The sequence below is a fragment of the Python bivittatus genome, unplaced genomic scaffold (genome assembly GCF_059951505.1).
Source record: "Python bivittatus isolate LINGU-HERP-01145 unplaced genomic scaffold, Pbiv_v1 ctg000980_np1212, whole genome shotgun sequence".
Classification (NCBI taxonomy): Eukaryota; Metazoa; Chordata; class Lepidosauria; order Squamata; family Pythonidae; genus Python; species Python bivittatus.
This window is the reverse complement of record NW_028277125.1, coordinates 27,935,126-27,956,146: the sequence shown is the minus strand read 5'-3', so window position 1 is coordinate 27,956,146 and position 21,021 is coordinate 27,935,126. Positions and strand designations below refer to the sequence as shown.

General features: G+C 35.4%; 1 protein-coding gene across 1 annotated transcript in view; it reads left to right on the top strand.

Annotated features, from left to right (window-relative positions):
* The window catches only part of PLS1 (plastin 1), a 53,481-nt gene continuing 32,460 nt past the window's right edge, over positions 1-21,021 (top strand). The window contains exons 1-2 of the mRNA XM_007433121.4: positions 1-152; positions 15,742-15,848. Of these exons, the coding sequence (XP_007433183.1) occupies positions 15,779-15,848 (70 nt within the window). The 5' untranslated portion in view covers positions 1-152; positions 15,742-15,778. The remainder of the gene's footprint in view (positions 153-15,741; positions 15,849-21,021) is intronic.

Below are 21,021 nucleotides of genomic sequence, written 5' to 3'. Positions count from 1 at the left end.
GGCGGCTGGCTGGCTGCAGGTGTCCTCCTGTACTTTCCGAGGCTTAGCCCAGAAAGTGGAGCTGCGGCGAAATCCAGCTACGAAGCGTAGCGGCGTAGAAACCACGGCAGGCAGGTGAAAGGAGCAGAGTCCGGATCCTTGGTGTATGACAGGTATCTTTTCCTTGAAACGCGTAGGGCGGGTGACCCCGATTTCTTATTTCATTTTAGTTATACCCACAAGAAAGGCTGTTCATCAAATATGAGATTTGTTTTTAGACAGCTTTAATCTTTTTGTAGGTTTTGTCATGCTACTTGCGTGACTTTTCTTTCTTAACTTGTCAAACCCATAGCTTCTGAGTAAATAGGCCCTTTAGGATAAGAGAACCTTTGGTGAAATACAAAACAAGGCTGCCATTCATAACTATTTCCTTCAGCACAAGGTGCGTTTTCAGGGATCTCACGGAAGGGCAATATTACAGTGTCATTATTCTTAGTCTGCTAAGGGTGCAAAGCGCTCTTATATAAGCTTTAGACAGGCCAAATGGGAAAGTATGAAGTGTGTTTTCCCCTTTTCAAAGGTAGACCGAGGAGGATGCAAGGGTGAGCATGAAAGCAAACTATATTTCTGACAGTAAACATATTTGTCATGAAAGAAACTGGTCAGGATTGAAAGAAAGGATATGTTTTAGCAATTCCCTTGAAACCAGATGGATCAACAAGGCAGTTCTAAGTAAGTGTAACTCAGAAATACACTCCTGTAAATTGGGAAGGACTTGTTTTCTGATAAAAGTCTTTAGGATTGGTGCTGAAAATGGCAACTGTCCCTTCATCTCGAACCACAAACATCTTTGTTCTTTTCTTTCCACAAAATATGCACACATCAATAAATTCCAATTTATTTCTTTTTGCATTACTTTAAAGATCACAGGTGTATCAGCAGTAATATGAAAGATTTGTGACAACTCTAGGTTGTGGAATTAGGTGACATTAGGTTTACTTTTCATGTATAACTTCAGGATCTTTCTTGCTCCTTACAGTAGACAGGAATGGAGGAGAATAAAAAATTAATGTAGTAATGTAATCCTAATACAGCCCAGGAATTCAAAATTGCCCTATGTTTTCTGAAGAATTTAAATATTTATCTTGATATGACATTGTGAGTGCAAATGCTATTGGGTCTCAAAAAATTGAGGTATATATTCTAGGATAGCATTGAATTCGGTGTAAGTGTTGAGGCTGGAATTTGAACATGTATCCTTCCATAAGAATGTAATAAAGGATCTTGTACTGTATCTTCCTGGGTTTAATTATCAACACTGGAGTTAATTTTTTTTTCTTTTTCTGAAGTTCTTGATTACTCTTTTTCTCTCAAAGATTTCAAAACTGCTCTGAGGGCAAATTTGTTCTTCTTTCTGATCAGAGGTATCCAGTGTGAATTATCTATTTTTATTTTTCTTAACTATATATATTTTATATATATATAGGTTATCTTATCAAAATGTCTCCATCCAATATGACCGTTCACACTATAAACAGCAAAGCTATGTGATCATTTACAAGAGAAAACAATATTATGTAGTGTTTAAATACATGTGAAAAATGTAAAATAAGGTACTAAATAGCATCTCCCTTCTGTGTGCATGCAACTTTTAATTTATATTCTTACAGGAAAAAATAAATCCCCTATCCATCTTTATGTATATCTAAACCATCTTCCTTTTCATCTTCTTTCTGTAGAATTTTATAGCTGTCTGGTGATATGACTGTGAGAATTAATAGCTTGAAGTAAACATCAATTATATATTTTTTAAAGCAAAGTATATTAATACTACTGAAATCTGAGCTGTCTTGGAAAATCTTTATATATAGTTGTTTTATTCTTTATCTGTTTATTTACTTAATATATATCTGTATCACTTACCATGAATCTATCTCAATGTGGTTGTACAAATAAAAATAAATACTGTTAAAATACAATGGTAAAATGCAGTAACTTAAAACAATGTAAAACATACTGATTAAAAAAGAGGAAGGAAATGGAATATAAAACCTTTTATCCATAATATTCACCCAAGGAAGTCCTGAATGAAGAATTAGTTTCAACAGATACATAAGGACATAGCAGAAGACTGCTAGATTTCAAGAGTGAGAGCATCCTGGAGAATAGGTGCCATCATACAGAAATCCCAGATGTAAATAATTACAAGATGACATGGCCATGCAGGAGGATCTCTCTGATTACCTTAGTGATTATGCAGGTCTGTAAAGGGGCAGGAAATCTATTCAGTACCCTGCTTCTAAGTTGTCTAGATCCAGTATATCAGAAGCAAATCTTGAGTCTGAGCCTTTTTTCCTAATAATGTTACAACTCTGTTAAATATTTCAGGCAAGAAACTTAGAAAGGAAAAGGCCAAGCATGAGAGAGCTTCTGAACTTGTGTTCAGTAGTGCAATATTAGTTAATTGAGGAAAATGGGCCAGAAGCAAGCTGGAAAAGGTAATAAAAAGTGAAAGTATTGCAAACACATGTCTTTGCAAGGATATTTCTACCATGTGGGTACTGTAACATTCTAGATAACCAGCATTTGTATCCATATATGGTAATGAAAGTGGCTTCCTAAACGACAGGTTGAGTCACTCACCTTTGATCACACTGCTTTCTCTTATCTGCTCAGAACAAACTTTAAACCTGTTTTCCTTGGATCTTGCAAAAATGAAATAAAATTAGTTGTCTTTAAAGTCTGACAATTTCTTTGTTTTGGAATACTGTGGATTTCATATCCAAACTTTGAAGACATATTTGGTACTGGGACTGCTACCAACCGTTTAGATACCAAATATATTTCAGGAAATTCACAGATGAAAAATGTATAATAATTTACAGATACAGTATAAACATGCATCCACCTACTTCTGTGTGAAAACTCTGTTTGAAGGTACTAAGAATGTGGAATGAGGCATGGTAGAGAGAAGAACAAAGGTTAGCAAAGTGTTGCCTGATTTTTGGCTTATGTCTGTCTCTTCCAGCATTCTCTCTTGCCACATTGTTTAGGTGGGTTCAGTTGACCCTCTGGAAAGGCTTTTCAAAGACTGAAATAGTGAAAGAATCAGGAAACATTCCTAAGTTAATTTATCGTAAGACCCAAACTAATATCTTCACTGTTAACCTTTGGTAAAAGAGTCTTTTCTCAAATGAGCTTTGAATGTTTTTACATGAGTTCCTGAGGATAACGGAGTTGGAAGGAGTTGTTTTGGTCAATGCTCAGTGCAGAAATTGAAATTAATCCATGAAGAATGACTGTCTAGCCTCTGCTTAGACACATCCTGTGAAGATGAGCCCATCATTTCTCTAAATAATTGGTTCCATGTCGAACTGCTCTTATAGTTATAAAGATTGCTTAAAAAAAAAAATCGATTGGAATGAGAAAAAAATATGCCATGACCTGCTTCTGCTTGACATCCTTTCAGGTATTTGAAGAATGCTATCATATTCCAGCTCAGTCATCTTTTTTCAAGGCTAAATATAACCAGCTCCTCTAATCGCTCTTCATAGGATCCTGATCTATTCCTATGATCATCTTCATTGCCCTTCTCTGAAACGGTTTCAATTTATGTAAAGTCATGCCCAGAACCATATACAATAGATAAGGGGTGCATGGATCATGATGAAAGCAGAATAAATTGAAACAATTACATCCTGTGATTTGCAAATTATACTTGTGTTAATGTTTCTAAGACAGCATTGTAGTTTTCCTCAGAACATTACGCTGCTGGTTCATGTTCTGTTTGCATTCAACTACTGTTCCAACCTTTTTTTTACACAGGTACCATTATCAAATTAGGAACACACACGCACGCACACCCTGTTTTATACCTGGTGGTTTGATTTTTGTTTCCTAAGTGAAGAACATTCACTTGTCTTTGTTAAATTTCATGCTGATATTTTCAGCTCATTTCTTTAATCTATCAAAATAATTTTGAAATTTATGTTTGGTATTAGGTTTCCTACCCATTTTTTGTCAACTACAGATTTAATAAGGCTTTCTTCCACCCATTCATCCAAGTCATTAGTGAAAGTATTGCACAGTAGAGGACTTAGGGTTGTTCCTCATAGCATAGCGCTTCGCATTTCTCTCCAGATTGATAAGGAATCATTGATGAGCTTTTACGATTTTTAACCATGCGTGTATCTACTGAATTGTTATACATCCAGCCCACATTTAACTAGTTATGCTCTGCTGTAACAGCATAGCATGTGATCCCAGTCCATTTAGCATGATATGAACCAGATCAATACAGATGGTCCTCTTACAATGATGAAGGGAAAGAACTTAGGGCCAAATCACAACATTTGGAGGCTGTAAGTGGCTGTATTCAGAGGTTCAAAAAGCACAAGGACCTGGATTCCAATTAGCAAAATTGTTCTGATATATTTTGTTCCTTAAGGTAAAGGATGGTTCTTGATGCCTCTATTTTACCAACAGAAGTAGATCAGACTGATGTTGAATCTTATGTAATACTAGCACTTGGTTAGGATTCTCTTCACCCCCCAAAAGAAGTAGGCCAGCTGCAGAGAAGGGATCACTCAGAGGAGTTGATATTGTACCTCCCACCTACCCACCCATGTATCCCAACAGTTGCCTTGCTGTTCCTAACAGAGCAGCCATCCTTAAGATCATATGCCACTGGAGTGGTACCTCAATCTACTATGGCTCTTAAAATTAAAATAGCTATAATATTGTAATACTTGTCTGTTAGCCAGTCATACTGCAGTAATTTCTGTTCTGAACAAAGGAGATTGAGAAGTGAAGTTCAGCTTTGCTTATAATGTAGCACAAATGAAAACTGTGAGGGGATGAGGGATGCGGGCAGTGCATTTGGGAAGTTTTTAGATTGCTAACATTGGCCTAATTATAGGAACTTGCTGACTAATTAAATCCTTTAAAATGTTTCAATCCAAAATCTGGCTCACTGCCATTCTGTTCATATTCTTAGTTAGACTCAATGTGTAATTTATATGCATAAGACAACCTCTTTCTGGATTTCTTTTACATACTCTTCCCTGTCATTAGCAATTCTTTCTCTTTATCTTAAGCCACTTTACCAGAGTTCCTAGCATTCTCAAACTTTTGCTGCCAAATGTGTTCTTCATCAGAATCATGTGGTTTAGAAGTGTAAGCCTGTAATTTTCCTAATCGCTTTCATTTACAAGCATGCTGGTAGCTTCAGGCTCTATTAAGAGTCACAGATGTTCTTTTCTCCTCCCCCTGTGCATCTATTACTTTTTCTTCCCCACCATGATCTCTCTATGCACTCGCTGTGGCAGATTTTGATCACGGCCAGTCAATGCTTCTACTGTCTTTCTCTCCCAAAGTAGGTCAAGAGAGAGAAAGGAACATGAGGTCCCACATTCCCAAGAGCGCTGGGTGTACAGTTTCTGCCGTTCTCTTTGTCTCTGCTAAGAATGGCACATCCTTTTGGGAAGAGAACAGCTCCCACTTTTCAACAAAATGTGTAACATTTAGTGATAGCAAAACCATTGAATGTGGCATTCCTCAAAAATGTTTTAGCTATGAACAGTTAGGAGTAGGTGACTGGTTGCTAGAAACTTTAGAGGTTTTCCTTGGGAATGTAGAAAAAGCTGTTCTCTTGTGACTGTTTATAAAGATTTTTTTTTAAAGCCCCTGAATTTCTAAATTACCAATTAATGTTTTGTAATTACCAATGTTTGTGCAGTTATCATTCCATTTCTTTTGTCCTGGTGTATAAATCCCATCCTTTGTATTATCTTTGGCCTCTGAATCACAGGGGATGTCTAGGGAATTAGGTGGTGCGCACTTGTGTCATCCATCCGGTAGAGACTGATATGACATTGCCATGGGCAAAATGTTTATTCTGTAATGTTGTAAGTATTATTCATAAATTAAGTGTGCTTAAAATGTCTAATTGTCCATTGCCTTGCCTGGTTTTTCAGTTCAATTATGTGTGCTAGCCCTAGGACATGGTAAAGTCCTCTAAGGCTGAAGCAGTCTAGAAATCTTATGAATAAATAAAATGCATTTAAATCTGACACGGATAAAAATTTCCTTGATTTGCTTCACACATCTGTTTTGCCTTTGTGAGGAAAATGTAGTTATATGAACTCTCCTATTGTTCTTCAACTTTTGGGGAAACACTCAAAATGATGTTCTAAGCAGGAATTCTTAACTCCCCAAAAGAAGAGAAGCTTCTTAAAAATAAAAAAAACTGGATGCATGCCAGAATGTAGCAGTATGGCAACACATTCTGTGTTTTGAAATAAAGTCATTCCGGACTTATATCCCATATAAACATCACGGCAGGACCTGAAATGTTATTGGGTTAAAGCAGTTGGCTGTGGAGGAATTGGTGAAAATTCTTAGATAGCCGTATGAGAGATTGATCACCAATTACAGGGGACATTTAGTTGCAGTTGTTGCAGCTAAAAGTGGTACAATTCAATACTGAATTTAAGGGGCAGTTACTTTTTTAAACTGGCACGTTGCATGTTGGATTACTTTATTTATGATTTAAATGAAAAAAGCAGCAAATGTTGCTATTGCATTTTCAGTCATGCTCCGTTTACATAATGAAACTGTTATGCAAAAATTCAGAAAACCCTAAAAGGATTGTGTACTTTTTAACAGAACTGTAGATAAGAATGATCAGTTCACGTTAGATCTGTAATTGTCTAACCAAGGTAAAAGCCAGCGCCCGGTATTTGAAAGCTAGCATAGTAGACTTAGTTTAAAATTTTCAATTCCATTTTAATTTACTCTTGGCTTTTGACAATGCACTTTATATGGATTTATGCTGCTTTAGAGAGGCATACCTCAAGTGCACTGTGCTGTGAAATTCGTTAATCCCTTTTCAGACAGGCGTGCACAATTTTATGTTGAGTTAACTTCAGGAGTAACCAGTTCTTTGGTTTTGGCAGATGCTGTCTGTGTGGGTGATTGGCTAATCATTATGTCAGTCATGCAACTATTCTTCCTCTCCCCCAAGAGGAAAATTTCAAACACAATTTGCAATCAAAGTTAAGAAAAAGAGGAAACATCAAAACTCTGGAAGTACAAGAAATAAAATCTTTCCCTTTTCTTGGTTGCTATACAGTATTTTAGTCATCTAGTATAATAATCTTTTGATATAGAGTGTTGCCAAGAATTAACAGGCTAACAGAAGGACATATTCCTCTGTAATAAATATTACAAGATGAAGATTTTGAAATGTTAATAATATAAATAGGGCTTTACATTATCACTAACTTCCATCATTTGAGGGCACAAAATTTACTTGCTAATGTAGAACATTTGCACATTTGTATTAATTAATTACTACTTTATTAGCTTTTGGAGAGTCATTAAAGTAGCCAGTTAGCTTCCATTTATTGTGAGACTTCAGGCTTGTGATGATTAAAGTTTCTAGTTCACTATGAAATGAAATGTTAATTCTTACTGATGGAGTAAAGCTCTGGCTAAAATCATAGGCAGAGTTGAATCGTTCTTCAAATTATGTAGTTATGTGATTGTTGGACAAAAACATTTTTCTCCTTGATATATTAGTTTTATATGGCCAGGGAATTTTTTAATGGAATGAAGAGTCATCCAATTTTTTTTTTTTAGTTTTTACCTAACTTTCTTTTTTTCAGCACTCAAGACAGCCTACAACCATCACAACAAAAATAAGAGTATAACAATAAAATTGATGCAACTAAAATCAAAATTCAAGGGAAAAATAGATACTTTTGTCCATGCATATTTAGATTTTAAACTGTCATGGCTGCTTTTCAGAAGAGGTGAAAAAAAGCATATTATGCATTTATGTAATCAAGACTGACTAAGGACTAAATTGCTATTGAAATCTATGTCTCAGAAGGTTTCCATAGCCAACAAACCAATAAATAAAAAAAGGAAATCCTTATAATGAATATAATAATATGTTCATAATCATAATTATGTGGTCATTTTTCCTTTCATGCAAGCAGATCCTACTTAAAATATAACATGCTCAGTTTTAGTTTTAATCTAATTTTTGATTTACTAATGTGATATATATATGTATACTTATATATACATTAATTCACAGTTGTACATAATTTTATGCAGAAAATTATTTGTGATGGGCAAATATCTTGCATACATCTTTTATATAGCCTGCATTCTATTTCCTTGAGAAATCAACATACTTGATTAATCAAGTAGTACAAGCCATTTCATAATTGTACATTTAAGATATTGATTGAATTCATATAATGTGATTTGTTTAGTTTTGGCTTAGTATGTTGCAGGAATCCAGACATTGTTTGTAAATCAATGGTTTATGACTTGGTATACACTCAAAATATGGGGCTCATTCAACAGATAATGCCTAAATGTAAAGCTTCAAGTTAGTCTTGGACTTCTGGGGAGGTATGGCAAATTGCAGATGGCTCTGTGAAAGCGGAGCTAACAACTGCAGCAAAGACCAAGGAACCGGTGAGTAGACTGGTTCCTCGGAACCCTTCCAGAAAAGACAGGACTGGAAATTGCCCACATGTGCTCCAGATGGCTGCTCCTCATGAGGAGACTGCAGGACAGTGGTTTTCCATGGGTTTGAACGCCAGGAGACGAAGGGGTTAGCCCTATTTCTCACAACTGTGGTGGAGACTTTTAAAGGACACTAAGTTCGCAAACCTCACTTTCTAATCACTGTTGGAAATTGCCTATTAACCGTTTTAAAGCTATTGGAGATCTTTGGAATGACAACTTTGAAAAGTCTTCATCAGGTGAGTTTATCTTCAACTCTGAACTAAAGAAAAATTAATTTTAAGCTTAAGAACTTAAAAAATCTGAAATAAACAGCAAAAAAGCTAAATAAGATTTTGATTTTAGAAAGTTATAAATGGACTAAGGGTCCAGATAAATTTGGTATATTTAAACTTTTATGATAAGATTTTGGAATTAAATATAAAGAACGAACAGCTTCTCATGGGAAACCTGTTTTGGTTTTTGGAGGACATAACAGAGATAAGTAATCTCATGATTTAAAAACTGGATACTAGAGGGGACTAAAGATTTTAGGTAGAAGAAGAAAGTGCAAGCCTCTAAAATGCAAAACATTATAACAATGAAAATACTGAAGAAGACTTTTGATGTATGCAGTCAGAAATTAGTAGCCACAATATCAACAATGGTTGGCTATCAACAATGTCAGTAATGATGTCTGCTTTTATGGATAGACTATGTCCAAAAGATGTTATTGAAGAAATGACAGATGTAAAATAAATTTTATCTGACAAGATAGAGAAGGTATTGAAAGTAGATTTATAACTGACAGGCCAAGATAATGACTTGGAAAAGGGTGTTTCATTGGATCTGCAAAAGAAATTGGCTGATACTTTTAAAATTTGAAAGGGAAGTACAAATGATAAACCAAGAAAGTGACCTGGACAATTTTTTCCTGTTGGATTTACAAAAGAGGCTTTTAAAGCCTTGAATAACTCTCTGTGATGTGGCAAAGAAGAAATGAAGAGAAATCAAATCCTACGACAATGTTTGAATGAACTAAAGCTTAAGACTGTTAGAAGTAAAAGGAAGGAATGTAATGTTGGTTTATTTGATGAAGGTTAAAGCAAGATACATTGTTACTTCTGGCAACCCTTTATGTACTTTTGCTGACTCCAGGACTGAAAAGATGATGCTTTATGGATTGTGTATAGATAAGGGATGGGATATGGGATGAAGAGGTAATTGTTTGTAACTTTATGGGGGGTGAAGTGTTATTAAAATTGTTTATGCTTCTTGTGATGAAGGTTGGAAGTCACTTCTTTATATATTTCTTTTCTCTTTGTTATATTCTTACTTTTTTCTTTTTTCTTTCTTTTTTTTCCTTGCACCTTTTATCCTTTCTATTTTCTTTCTTTAAGTTTAGTTTGTATTAGATTTTACTATTATAATAAACATTCTTAATAAAATTAGAGAGAGAGCACATACACTTCAAGTTAGTCTTGACTTCTGGTAACTACATGGACAAATTCATACAGTTTCTAGGTAACATTTTTGGAGGTGGTTTGTCATTACCTTCTTTCTAGGGCTAAGAGGGAGTGACTAGCTCAGTCATCCATTTGGCTTCTGTGTCTAAGACAAAACTAGAACTCAGGTCTCCCTAATCCTAGTCCAGCACCTTACCCAATACAGTAGACCAAACTGGTTTTTAAATGAAACAGCCCATACAATGTGTGAACCAAATAATTGGATTAACCTAGTGTTTCTTAGTTAGTAAATAACAACAAATACAAGGATATGGTTTCAGTAGTACTGTATATTTAACATTGCACAGTTACCAGGCAAACTCAAAGTATCTGATTGTGAAGCGTAGTCTAGATTATAATTTGTATAAAGAAAAACAGTTTTAATCTGGAATCCATTTGCTATATAGTCCTATTAAACCTAATTTTATTAAAGAACTCATTTAAAATTGCCATTTAAACATAGCATCTTTTATGGAAACCTTGCAAAAAAGCTTTTTTTAAAAAAAGATAAATGGAAATGTCAGCCATAAACCCACAAAAAGGAGTTGGGCAGTGGTACCTACCCACTGTTGTGGTACTTTCACACAGCACAGTTTCAACTCCCCAATCCCTCCAAAGCAGTTTAAAGCAGCCATGCTAACTGTCTTCATTCATGTACATCATCTCACCTTGACATACTGAGAATGAAATGAGCCAATCAGCATTCGGTCATCAGTTTTACAACCCGTTGCTTTTTTTGCAAATACCTTTAACCATGGTTGTAGGCTGAAGCAGGGAAGGAAGAAAGAGGGCAATAAACTCTAATCAAATTATTTTTGTTTTAAGGTTGCAGGAGCTCCTTGTAAGCTCGTATCCATACCACCACTGTTTCCATTGTATTGCATTGCATTGCATTCCACCATTGCTAGAATTAACAAAATCATCTCATCATCCATTTTTCACAAAAGGGAAAGAAAATAATTAAAAAGCACTAATAATGTTTTTTAAGTAATCTCAGACTTTACATATCCATTCATCTACTGCCACAAAGAAGGGGAAATTATTGTCAGTTTCACACCTGCTATATCAAATCAACATTTCCTGTAAAGGACTTACTAGGACAGTTGAAGTTCAAGAGGTAGGTGGAAAGATAGCAGGGAGCTGCCTGCAGTGGAGAATGGACCATCCATAACCTTTGTTTAGCAGTTGTAAATAAAAAATGCAGTTTGGGTTATGTGACAGGTAATGCTGGAACTAAAACAATTCAACTTCAACCAGTGTTTTTCTTTTGAACTGATACTGATTCCTTTTTTGGGAGTGTCTCTTCCTTTTCCAGCAGAAGGAAGGTTCTTCAGGACCGAGAATCATATTACCTCTGATCTAGAACATAGCATATAGCCATTCTATTAACATTCATTAAAGTTATTCTTCCTATAATCTACTTTTAAAGCCAGTTCTGCTGGGGTCCTGCCTAGGAGGGTGTTGCTTTAATAACCAAATTAGTAATGTAGATAATTAGTAAATCTCAGCAGAATCGGAAGCCAGACCAAGCTTTGTACACAAGGTTCTAATGGTATATATGAAAGCTGGACAGTAAAAGTCAGTCCAAATATGAATAATGGTGATTAGGGATCATGCCTAGTGATTCCATCCAAGACTTAATCAGATCTGACCCTGCTTAGCCTTTTCAGAGTCAACTAAGGTCATTAAGGTGTGGCTATCTACTGTGACTGGCTTAACTCTAAAACAATATAGATTTTCATGCTTTTTAGACTTGAAAGAGGGAGATATAGGAAATATGTCCAAAATCTTGGTGTTTCATTTCTTATCGATTAAAAAATCAAGCACTTTAGTTATAGTCTAGAACATTTAGGTTTCTGTCATTTGTACACCTTTTGGTACCAGTTTTATTATCTTAAAAGTTTCTAAAGTAATAGTTTGTTTCATCAGAACCAAGAAAGAGTCTTAGGGTACCTTTACAATTTGATCACGGTACGTGCTTTTATGGGTCACAGTCCATGCCATCAGATATATGGTATGTGGACTTAGAAGTTGAGTATGCATGGTTGTGTGTGGACACCTAATCAGTAAGATCAGAGAGAAATTAAATACAAAATGTTGGATGGTGAAAGTGATGTAATTAATAATGAGACTCACAAAGTAGATGTAGGTAAAAACAAATGTAGCCATCATTTCTATATGCAGTGTTTTTATTTTCTGTTTTTTAGTTTCATGAAGCTGTCACTCAGGAATGCATAAAAACATTCTCTTTCATTTTTAAAGTGAAATGAGATCAGGTGAGTTTTGTAAGCTACAGAAGAAATGAGTGCATATATTTTAATTGTGCACTTAAATAAGACAATAGTAATAGATAAACAAGATCTAATATTATTTAGAAATAAGACAAATTTCTACCTATCTTTCATTTGACTTTCTTCTTAGAAAGCATTACATACTCAACTGGGTCATGGGGAGGGAAATAAGTGTGACATGCAGACTCTAAAACCTAGCCAATTAATCCAGAGGAAGTTAGATATAATCCCAAACACACCCAGTAATCCATATTATTTGCTGTGACAACATACAAGGTAATGAATTGACGGGGGGAAGGGATTGCTGGGTCATTTCTGACATGCAAACAGGGCCATTAGTTCTAATTTATAAACCATGGCAACTTTTTTTTCAATAAAGAATGTAATGCTTAGAATAACACATACTGTGACCATTGATAACTTCTGTTCTTTGCATATGACACAGTTTGTGTGAACAGAACCCCACTCATCTTGTGTCTTTCCTTGTTCACTTGACACTGTCAATTGAGGTACGTTAGGTTAGTTCCAAAGAATCCTATCTTGTTTTGAGCTAAAACTAATTTTAGGGATTAGTTTTAGCTCAAAACAGCACAGGATTCTTTGGAATTAACCTAATGTACCTCAGTCAACAGTGCCAAGTGAACATGGGAAAAAAAAGTTGCAGAGCGCATCAGTCTTCTTTTCCTACTGCTAGAAGGCAAAATCTACAGTAAGAGCAGCCCTGCAAAATGGCACTGCTCTATGACCTTCATCTTTTTTTCATTTTCATCCTTCTCCAACTGGGAAAAAATGGGAAAAAGCAACTACAAAGTGATGGGGTGATTAAGTCTCCCTTGGCTCTGCACAGTGGCACTGACCCTGATCAGGTCATATGGGTTTTTAATCCCCACCCCTAACATAAAGAAAAGTAGAAAGTGACAATCTCCCAGTGACCCTTTGTGACAGCTGGAATGACATAAAAATTGTTAGCTGCTGTTTGACCAGGACATTGGTGATCTGTGTTGCTGTTTTGTGGGTTAAGTGTTTATTCTGACAGAGTGTCTGACTGGATCAGTTGTGCTATGCATACATAGCCATAGTTTTTCTGTGAGACATACATGAGAAATACCATATAGAAATAATACATTTTGAGTTTTAATTTTAATTTAGTGGTGCTTGATCAGGTGTGTCAACAAAAGCAAGATTGGGCTACAGGGCAAGAATGTCTCTTATATCATTAGTTACCATGATCACTGGAGTTTAGCCATTACTGGTGATAACCCCAAAGCTCTGAAGCTGATTGGAAATCCGTGGGCTAGTCACTGAGTCTCTGCCTGTCAAATTCATATACATATACAATAAAATGAAACAAAACACAAAATTAAAGCATCATACACGCTAGGCAGCAATGCAGTCATTCAAAATCTAAACGAATACAAATTAAAAACTAATTAAAAGCCAATTTAAAAGCCTGGGAAAATAGAAAGGTTTTCACCAGGTACCAAAATGATGCTAATGTGGGTGCCATTTGCACCTTTCTGGGGAGTAAGTTCAATAAATGGGGTGTCACCAGAGAAAAAGCTTTCTCCACCCACCTCACCTCTTTTGTGGGGGGACCTGGAGGTGGATCTCATTAGAAGATCTTAATTAGTTAACTATTTAACTCTTAAGAGGATAGTTCAGAGGACGAAGCAGAGGAAGCAGGAATAATGTACTCTGGCCTCCTAAGAGGAAATGTTATATAAATGCAATTAATAATTCATAGGCTACCCTTATACAGAGAAAGGTTATTTTCTGATATTAAGAGTAAAACAACCAGAGTCAGTCTGTAGGGAATGTTGCCATGCTCTGTTTTTCTAACCTTCAAGCTACAGTAAAGAGAAGATCTTTCTGATACAGTGGTTTGGGTGTGCAGAAACAGCTCAGAAGCCATGTGGTTAACACACAATTTAATATCTTAAATAAAATGTTATTAATTATAAATTTTAATGTGTGCTAACCAATTAAAGCAAGCAAAGGAGAAATAATAATTTTATTTTTTTTATTTTTATACTATAATTTCAGAATGGATATCTGTAACAAATTAAAGAGGTTGTGCCATCTTAAAGATGTGTAATTTGTAGTTTGTATGCTAGACTGGCCTATTCAATCATGAGTAAACTAAACCATGGCCTAATAAGATATGTGAGTCCAGCCATTGTGTTACTAGTATTCAAATTGTGGGAATTTAAAAATAGCCAAGAATAGAAAAATATATACACAGGTGGAAGATAGTAGTAGTAGTGACATACTAACGTGTCATTCTATTATATACCTTAAACCTTCTACAGTTAGTACATGAATTTACAGTACTGTATAATACTTTCAAGTCACGCATCAAAATGTATTCATTTTCCAGCAGGTGATATCACTATGCAATTGAGTATGACAGCTGAATAGTTAAATTGGAAATTATATGTTAAAATGTATTTGGTGTTTTTATTATTATTCTTTGCCATTTGATGTAATTTCTATCCTTGACTCATTGGATATACTTGTCTTCTCTGTGATTAAAAAAGATTGCAAACCTATTCATGTAATGCTTAAGTTGCAATTTGTAATCAAAGATAACTTTAGTCCAAAGAACAGGAACAAATGTAATTTCACAAATCCAATTTATTATTTTATTGATTTGCTATTTATTGGATTATGGCCTTTTGACAATTATAACATAGGTTGTTAAGATCAAATTAGTGAATAAATAAATGAAATTGTCTTGATGATAGATTATAATTGTTACCAAAGTACATTGTGCAGAAGCAAAGTATCAAATAAACAGTCAGATTTCTGGGTTTTGTTCTGAAATAACACATTATAGTCATATGTACATGTCAGGCCAACAATAAAATAATGTACATGTCAGGCCAACAATAAAATAATTTAAAATCTAAAATCTCTGTCCTATGAAATTTACCTTAATTCTATCCCTACCAATCTACAATAGAACTTCTACCAGTAAAAGTGAAACAACTTTCTTAATAGCTAGATGTACCTCCAAGGAGTTCACTAAATGCCTTCTATAGTTTGCCCTCACTTTATAGAAACTTCAGCCACCGACTTCCTCAGGAAATTTATAGCCACCCAATTAAATATATTCCTACCATATATTCTTCTACCATTATAAGAAGAAGAAATGGAACACTAGTACTTTCTTTTTTCCACCACAAGGGCAGAGGTATTGCTTACAGAAGATATTGGAGTATCTGCCCGTTAAAATCACTGACACCATGCCATTATGTAGGCCCACTGTTTCAGTATGATAAATGTGGCCCAGCTGTTTTTAATATTCAGAAAAGAATATTTCTAATATTCTTTTAATATTCAGAAAAGTATAAATTCTAATGGATCAAAAAGAATATTTCTATTATTGAATAATATGTCTTTCCTAATTATACTTTGTAATATGTCTTGTTGATTATTTTTAGACATAAAGAACTGAAAATAATTGGTGTGGCAATCAAGATGGAAAATAACATAACAACAATTTCTCGAGAGGAACTAGAAGAACTAAAAGAAGCATTCAGTAAAATAGGTACGTTTCCTGAAATTTTCTGGGGTTTTAGCTGGCTTTTGGTGATAAAAGATTAAAAATTAATTACATCTACTACTTTTTATTTCATACTTTATTTCATAAGCCTGTCCCTTTCCAAGTTACATAGTATCAAGACATCTGCTATGATAATTTTGTAATAGATTCTGTGTATATTATCAATCTGGAGATTCTACATAATGGTCCTGCTCAACTGAGATTAACCAGTCTCATATTTTTAACATTCTGATTGCTATCCCTGTCTTGTTTCTTTCATAACAATCAAAATCATATGTATTGTCGAAGGCTTTCACGGCCGGCATACGATGGCTGGTGTGGGTCTTCCGGGCTGTGTGGCCATGTTCTGGAAGTTTTGTTTCCTAACGTTTCGCCAGCACCTGTGACTGGCATCTTCAGAGTGCAGGAGCACAGACAGGAGCTGGGTACAGAGAGAACTGCTCCTGTCTGTGCTCCTGCACTCTGAAGATGCCAGTCACAGGTGCTGGCGAAACATTAGGAAACAAAACTTCCCGAACACGGCCACACAGCCCGGAAGACCCACACCAGCAATCAAAATCATACCTTGCTTTTTCTTATTGAGAAGAACAAGGAAAAGATCCTGGTTTGGACCTATTGCTAACTGAATTGTGGGAAGTGGCTTCCTGAGAGCAATTAATAAGCATAAACTAGATGTTTGTTCCTGATATTCTTTAGCATTTCATCAAACTGGAGCAGTGAACAACTATTGTGATCTTTTTAACGTATTTGCTGTGTATTCTAGCTAGAAGATAAATAACCTTAATTTTTTAACAAAGGTGTTTGACATATTCATAAGAATATATGTCTTTTTATGAATTATTAAGGACTGTAATGCATATATTTAAAATATATTCCATGGGGGGGCGGGGAATTCTTGATCATAATACATCCAGTGAATCTTGTAGCGAATTGTGACCTCTATTTCCAATACCAAAATTTTTGTTTTCTCATATTTAAATCTAAAATGGTACCATCTGATTAAAGTACAGGATTTTTCTTGCAATGTGTTATTACCTGCTTTAAACATAGTCTGGATATATCTATCACATTAAACTATTGTTCATTTTAATCATATTTTGTTGAATAAACCATAGTGATTAGCTCTAACATCATGATAAGCCATACACTCTTATGGAATTACAGTATAATATCATTATACTGTACCATTTATACCATTAAAATAGCCTAACTGTTATAGTAATAATAATAGTAGTATTAATAATGTTTCACTTATTAGTTCCCATAACAGTTTGCTATAACTATATAAGCCCTCTGATTCCCAGTTCACACTGACATGTCTTGAGGGAATTACGCAGATTGGGGATAGTGAAATCTGTATTCCGATATAACTGTGTCAGGGGCTAGGAACAGTTGTAAAAGACTAAAATTGCAAAGACTAAAATTTGCTTGATACATTTTCCCTGAAATAACCTTATATTTTAATTTGGGGGCTATTTATAAGTGCTTAAAATATACATAATTAGGCTTTGGTTTGCTAGGATGTAAGAGATTTTGCCTCATGGTGCTTTTCAATTGCCATTAAAAGGAGTTGAACTTTGTGAGAGCACTGTTAATAAATAACCCCATTTAGCTTGTTCTGTTCAGTAAGAAGCTAACAGTTAAAAATATACTGGTTTCTCTTTAGATTGTATACATCTTTCACCTTTTACTGAAGATTTCATATAGTCTTTAACCACACGTTATTGATGGTATATTTGAAGGGTTGCAGAGAAAAAGCATTATTTTTCATTGCTTCTTGTAGTGTTAAAAGGCATACCCAATAATTTGTTCAGTTGCATAGAACATAGAAAGGCTGTGATGGTTGGCAATTCAGATAAACTGCTTACTCTGTGGCATCCTTCCCTCATACATAAGCCTCATACATAAGCAAGGTCAAATTGTCATGCAAGCAGCAAATCTTCCTGACACTAGTAAGGCATCTTTTCGCAACTTCCCAGTGTCCATAGAAATTTTGATATGTAGATCAGCTGCCCTCCAGTTACACTGATTTACTCAAGGATAACAGAGTGTAGAAACATTCAGGATTTCCCATGTTCATAGCACAAGAGAGCTACACTGTTACAACAACACGAAGGAGTAATTGGTGGGGCATCCATATCTTTGATAAGCTAACACATATGTGTAATTTACTTGATATCTGTGCCTTTGATTACTGATGCCAGCCTTTCTGCTCTGGGCAAATAAGTGCCAGATGACACCCTCTATTTCCTTGTCTTGACTGTAAAGCAATTATTCAAATAGCCTGTACTTCTTAGTATAGAATGTAATGGGATAAAACCAATATAAGAACTGTGTTGTGTAATTTCCCATTGATACGGACTTGTATGATGACTGAAGTCATGAATTGGCAAATAATAGACTATACAGAAGCAAAGTGAAATCTTGTGAAAATTACTAGTTTGACAAAGAAATAAATATAAGACAGGCATAAAGGAAAAGAGATTGAACACAGGGAATCCAACTAATTATATTGAATGTTTCTACACTAATACACAAAGTATGGGTTAACAAGCAAGATGAGCTGGATGTCATGAGGCACAAAGGCAAGTGTGACATAAAGGGATTATAGAAACATAGTGAGATGAATTCCACCACTGGAAATTGGACATGAAAGATAAACTTTGTTTCAGAGGAACAGGCAACACAACAGAGGAGATGGTGTAGCATTATTTATCAGAAATGAACTTACCTATACAGAGATCCATTGGACTGAAAATAACACAAGTGTTGAAAGCATCTGGATTAAGATAAAAAGGCAAACTAACAGAAGTGCTATTTTGCTAGGAGTCTGATACAGACCACCAAATCAGTCATTAGAGGTACATGATAATTTGTTAAAGCAGATAATTGAAGCGTCAAAAAATCATGAGGCGATTATGATGATCTATCCAGACATGAATTGGAAGACTAATTCTGTCAAATACAAAATGTCTGATAAATTTTTGATTCATGATATTGATAATTTTGTGGAGTCCTTGGGGTTCTCTGAGCTTGGTTCTTTTCTTGCAAACGTTTCATTACCCGGCTAGGTAACATCTTCAGTGCTAAAATGGGATGGGGTTTGCTCTCTATTTATGTGCTGTGACCTGCCTTGCCAGTGCTGGTATGGGTGGGGGTTTTGTTTTGCTCCTCTGGTAGTTCTTTGATTAGCATCTGTTTGCTGCTTGATTGTGTGCCTGGTGGTAACCTTTGCTTATCTGGGTGATGATTGCTGGTGATTGATTGCTGGTGAGGCGATCTTCTGGTCTTTTGTCTCTTTTGAATAGTATGTAGATGCTCTTTATCTCTATGTGTCTGTTAATTGCTGCCTTGTCTGAATACCCAGCTTCCAAGAATTCTCTTGCATATTTGGATTTAGCTTGGTCTAAAATGCTGATAGTTTCCCAGTTAAAACTATGATTGAGTCTGTCCATGTGTTGTGAGATTAAGGAATTTTCATCATGTCTTCTGACTGCTAGTTGGTACTCGTGGATGCTCTCTGCTAGTCTTCTGCCTGTCTGTCCTATGTAGTGTTCGTTACAGTCCTTACACTCTATGTTGTAGATGACTCCTGTTTTTTCTTCTTGGGCTACTGGGTCTTTTGGTTTACTTAGGATATTTTGGAGTGATTTTGTTGGTTTGTATGCTACAGAGATGCCATATGGTTCTAATAATCTGTTGGTGGTTTCTGAGACGTTTCTGATGTATGGCAGTGTGATCCTTTTCATAGCTTGTGTAGGTTGTGTTGTAGTAGGTTGAGTGGTCAGACTTTTTGATAAAATTACGTGGATATCCACTTTGTTGGAAGATGTTGTATAGGTGGTCTTTTTCCTTTTTCTGCTGTTCTGGGTTGCTGCAATGCATTTGTGCTTGCTTGAATAATGTTCTTACACAGCTCCTCTTGTGGGAGGTTGGGTTGTTACTTTGGTAATGGAGTACTTGATTGGTGTGGGTTGTCTTCCGATAAACCTGGATTTCTAATTTCCTGTTCTTTCCTCTGCTGATGAGGATATCCAGGAAGGGGAGCATGTTGTTGTTTTCTTCCTCTCTGGTGAATTTTATTCCTTTGAAGATGTTGTTAATGGTTTCATGTGTCTTCTCTAGTTGTTTCTTTTTTATTATAACAAATGTGTCATCTACATACCGGATCCATACTTTAGGTTGTATGTGGGGAAGAGCTATAGCTTCTAGGCATTACATTACCTAGCCGGGTAATGAAACGTTTGCAAGAAAAGAACCAAGCTCAGAGAACCCCAAGGACTCCACAGTTCAACCCTGAGCTACACATATTCACCTCTAGTGATAATTTTCTCTTTCAAAAGGTTGTGGTGGGAAGTAGAGCAATTTACTACCTTAGATTTGGTTCTTACTGAAGACTGAAGATATTAAATAAGGGAAAATTTGGGTGCAGTGACCTCGCATTGTTAGTTTTTGATTTAACAAAAACCAGGTGAAAAAAACTGTCAACTTAAATCATGGTTTTTAGAATGGGCAATATTAATACAGTAAACTAATGGAAATAGTAAGGAAGATAATATGGAAAGAAAATCTTAAAGATAACTGCAATTGGCTGAAACTTCTTGAAAAGTAAACTAAGAACAGTGGAGTCTCAAAAAATATTAATGAGGAAGAAAACTAGGAGCCATCTAAAGGAGTCAGCGTGGTTAAATAGGCAGGTCACAAAGGAGCTGACTAAAGAAGAATGCTTATGGAAGTGGAAGGAAAAAGTAACAACGAAGAAAGTCAACAAAGCTTCACCTCAGAAACAAGGAATGCAGTCAGGAAAACAAAGGTAGAAAATGAGATAAGGTTAGCAAGAAAGACAATTATCTAGCAATCCTGTGTTTCTTCAAACATGCTGAAAGCAAGAGAAAGTAAAGGAAGTGATGAGTTTACTGCTGATTCAAAATGGAGAAATCTTAACACATGACCAAGAGAAAGCAGAGGAACTCAACTCATATTTTGCCTCTGTCTTTGCATACAAAAATGGTGCTTTGAATAGCCTAGACTGTGAAAGAAGAAAAAAAGGGGCAGTCCAGTAGAGATGTGATCAGGAAACTTTAAACTAATTTGAATACCTTCCAGTCACCATGCCTTTGACTACCCGCACCTTAGAATACTGAAAGAACTGGCTGAA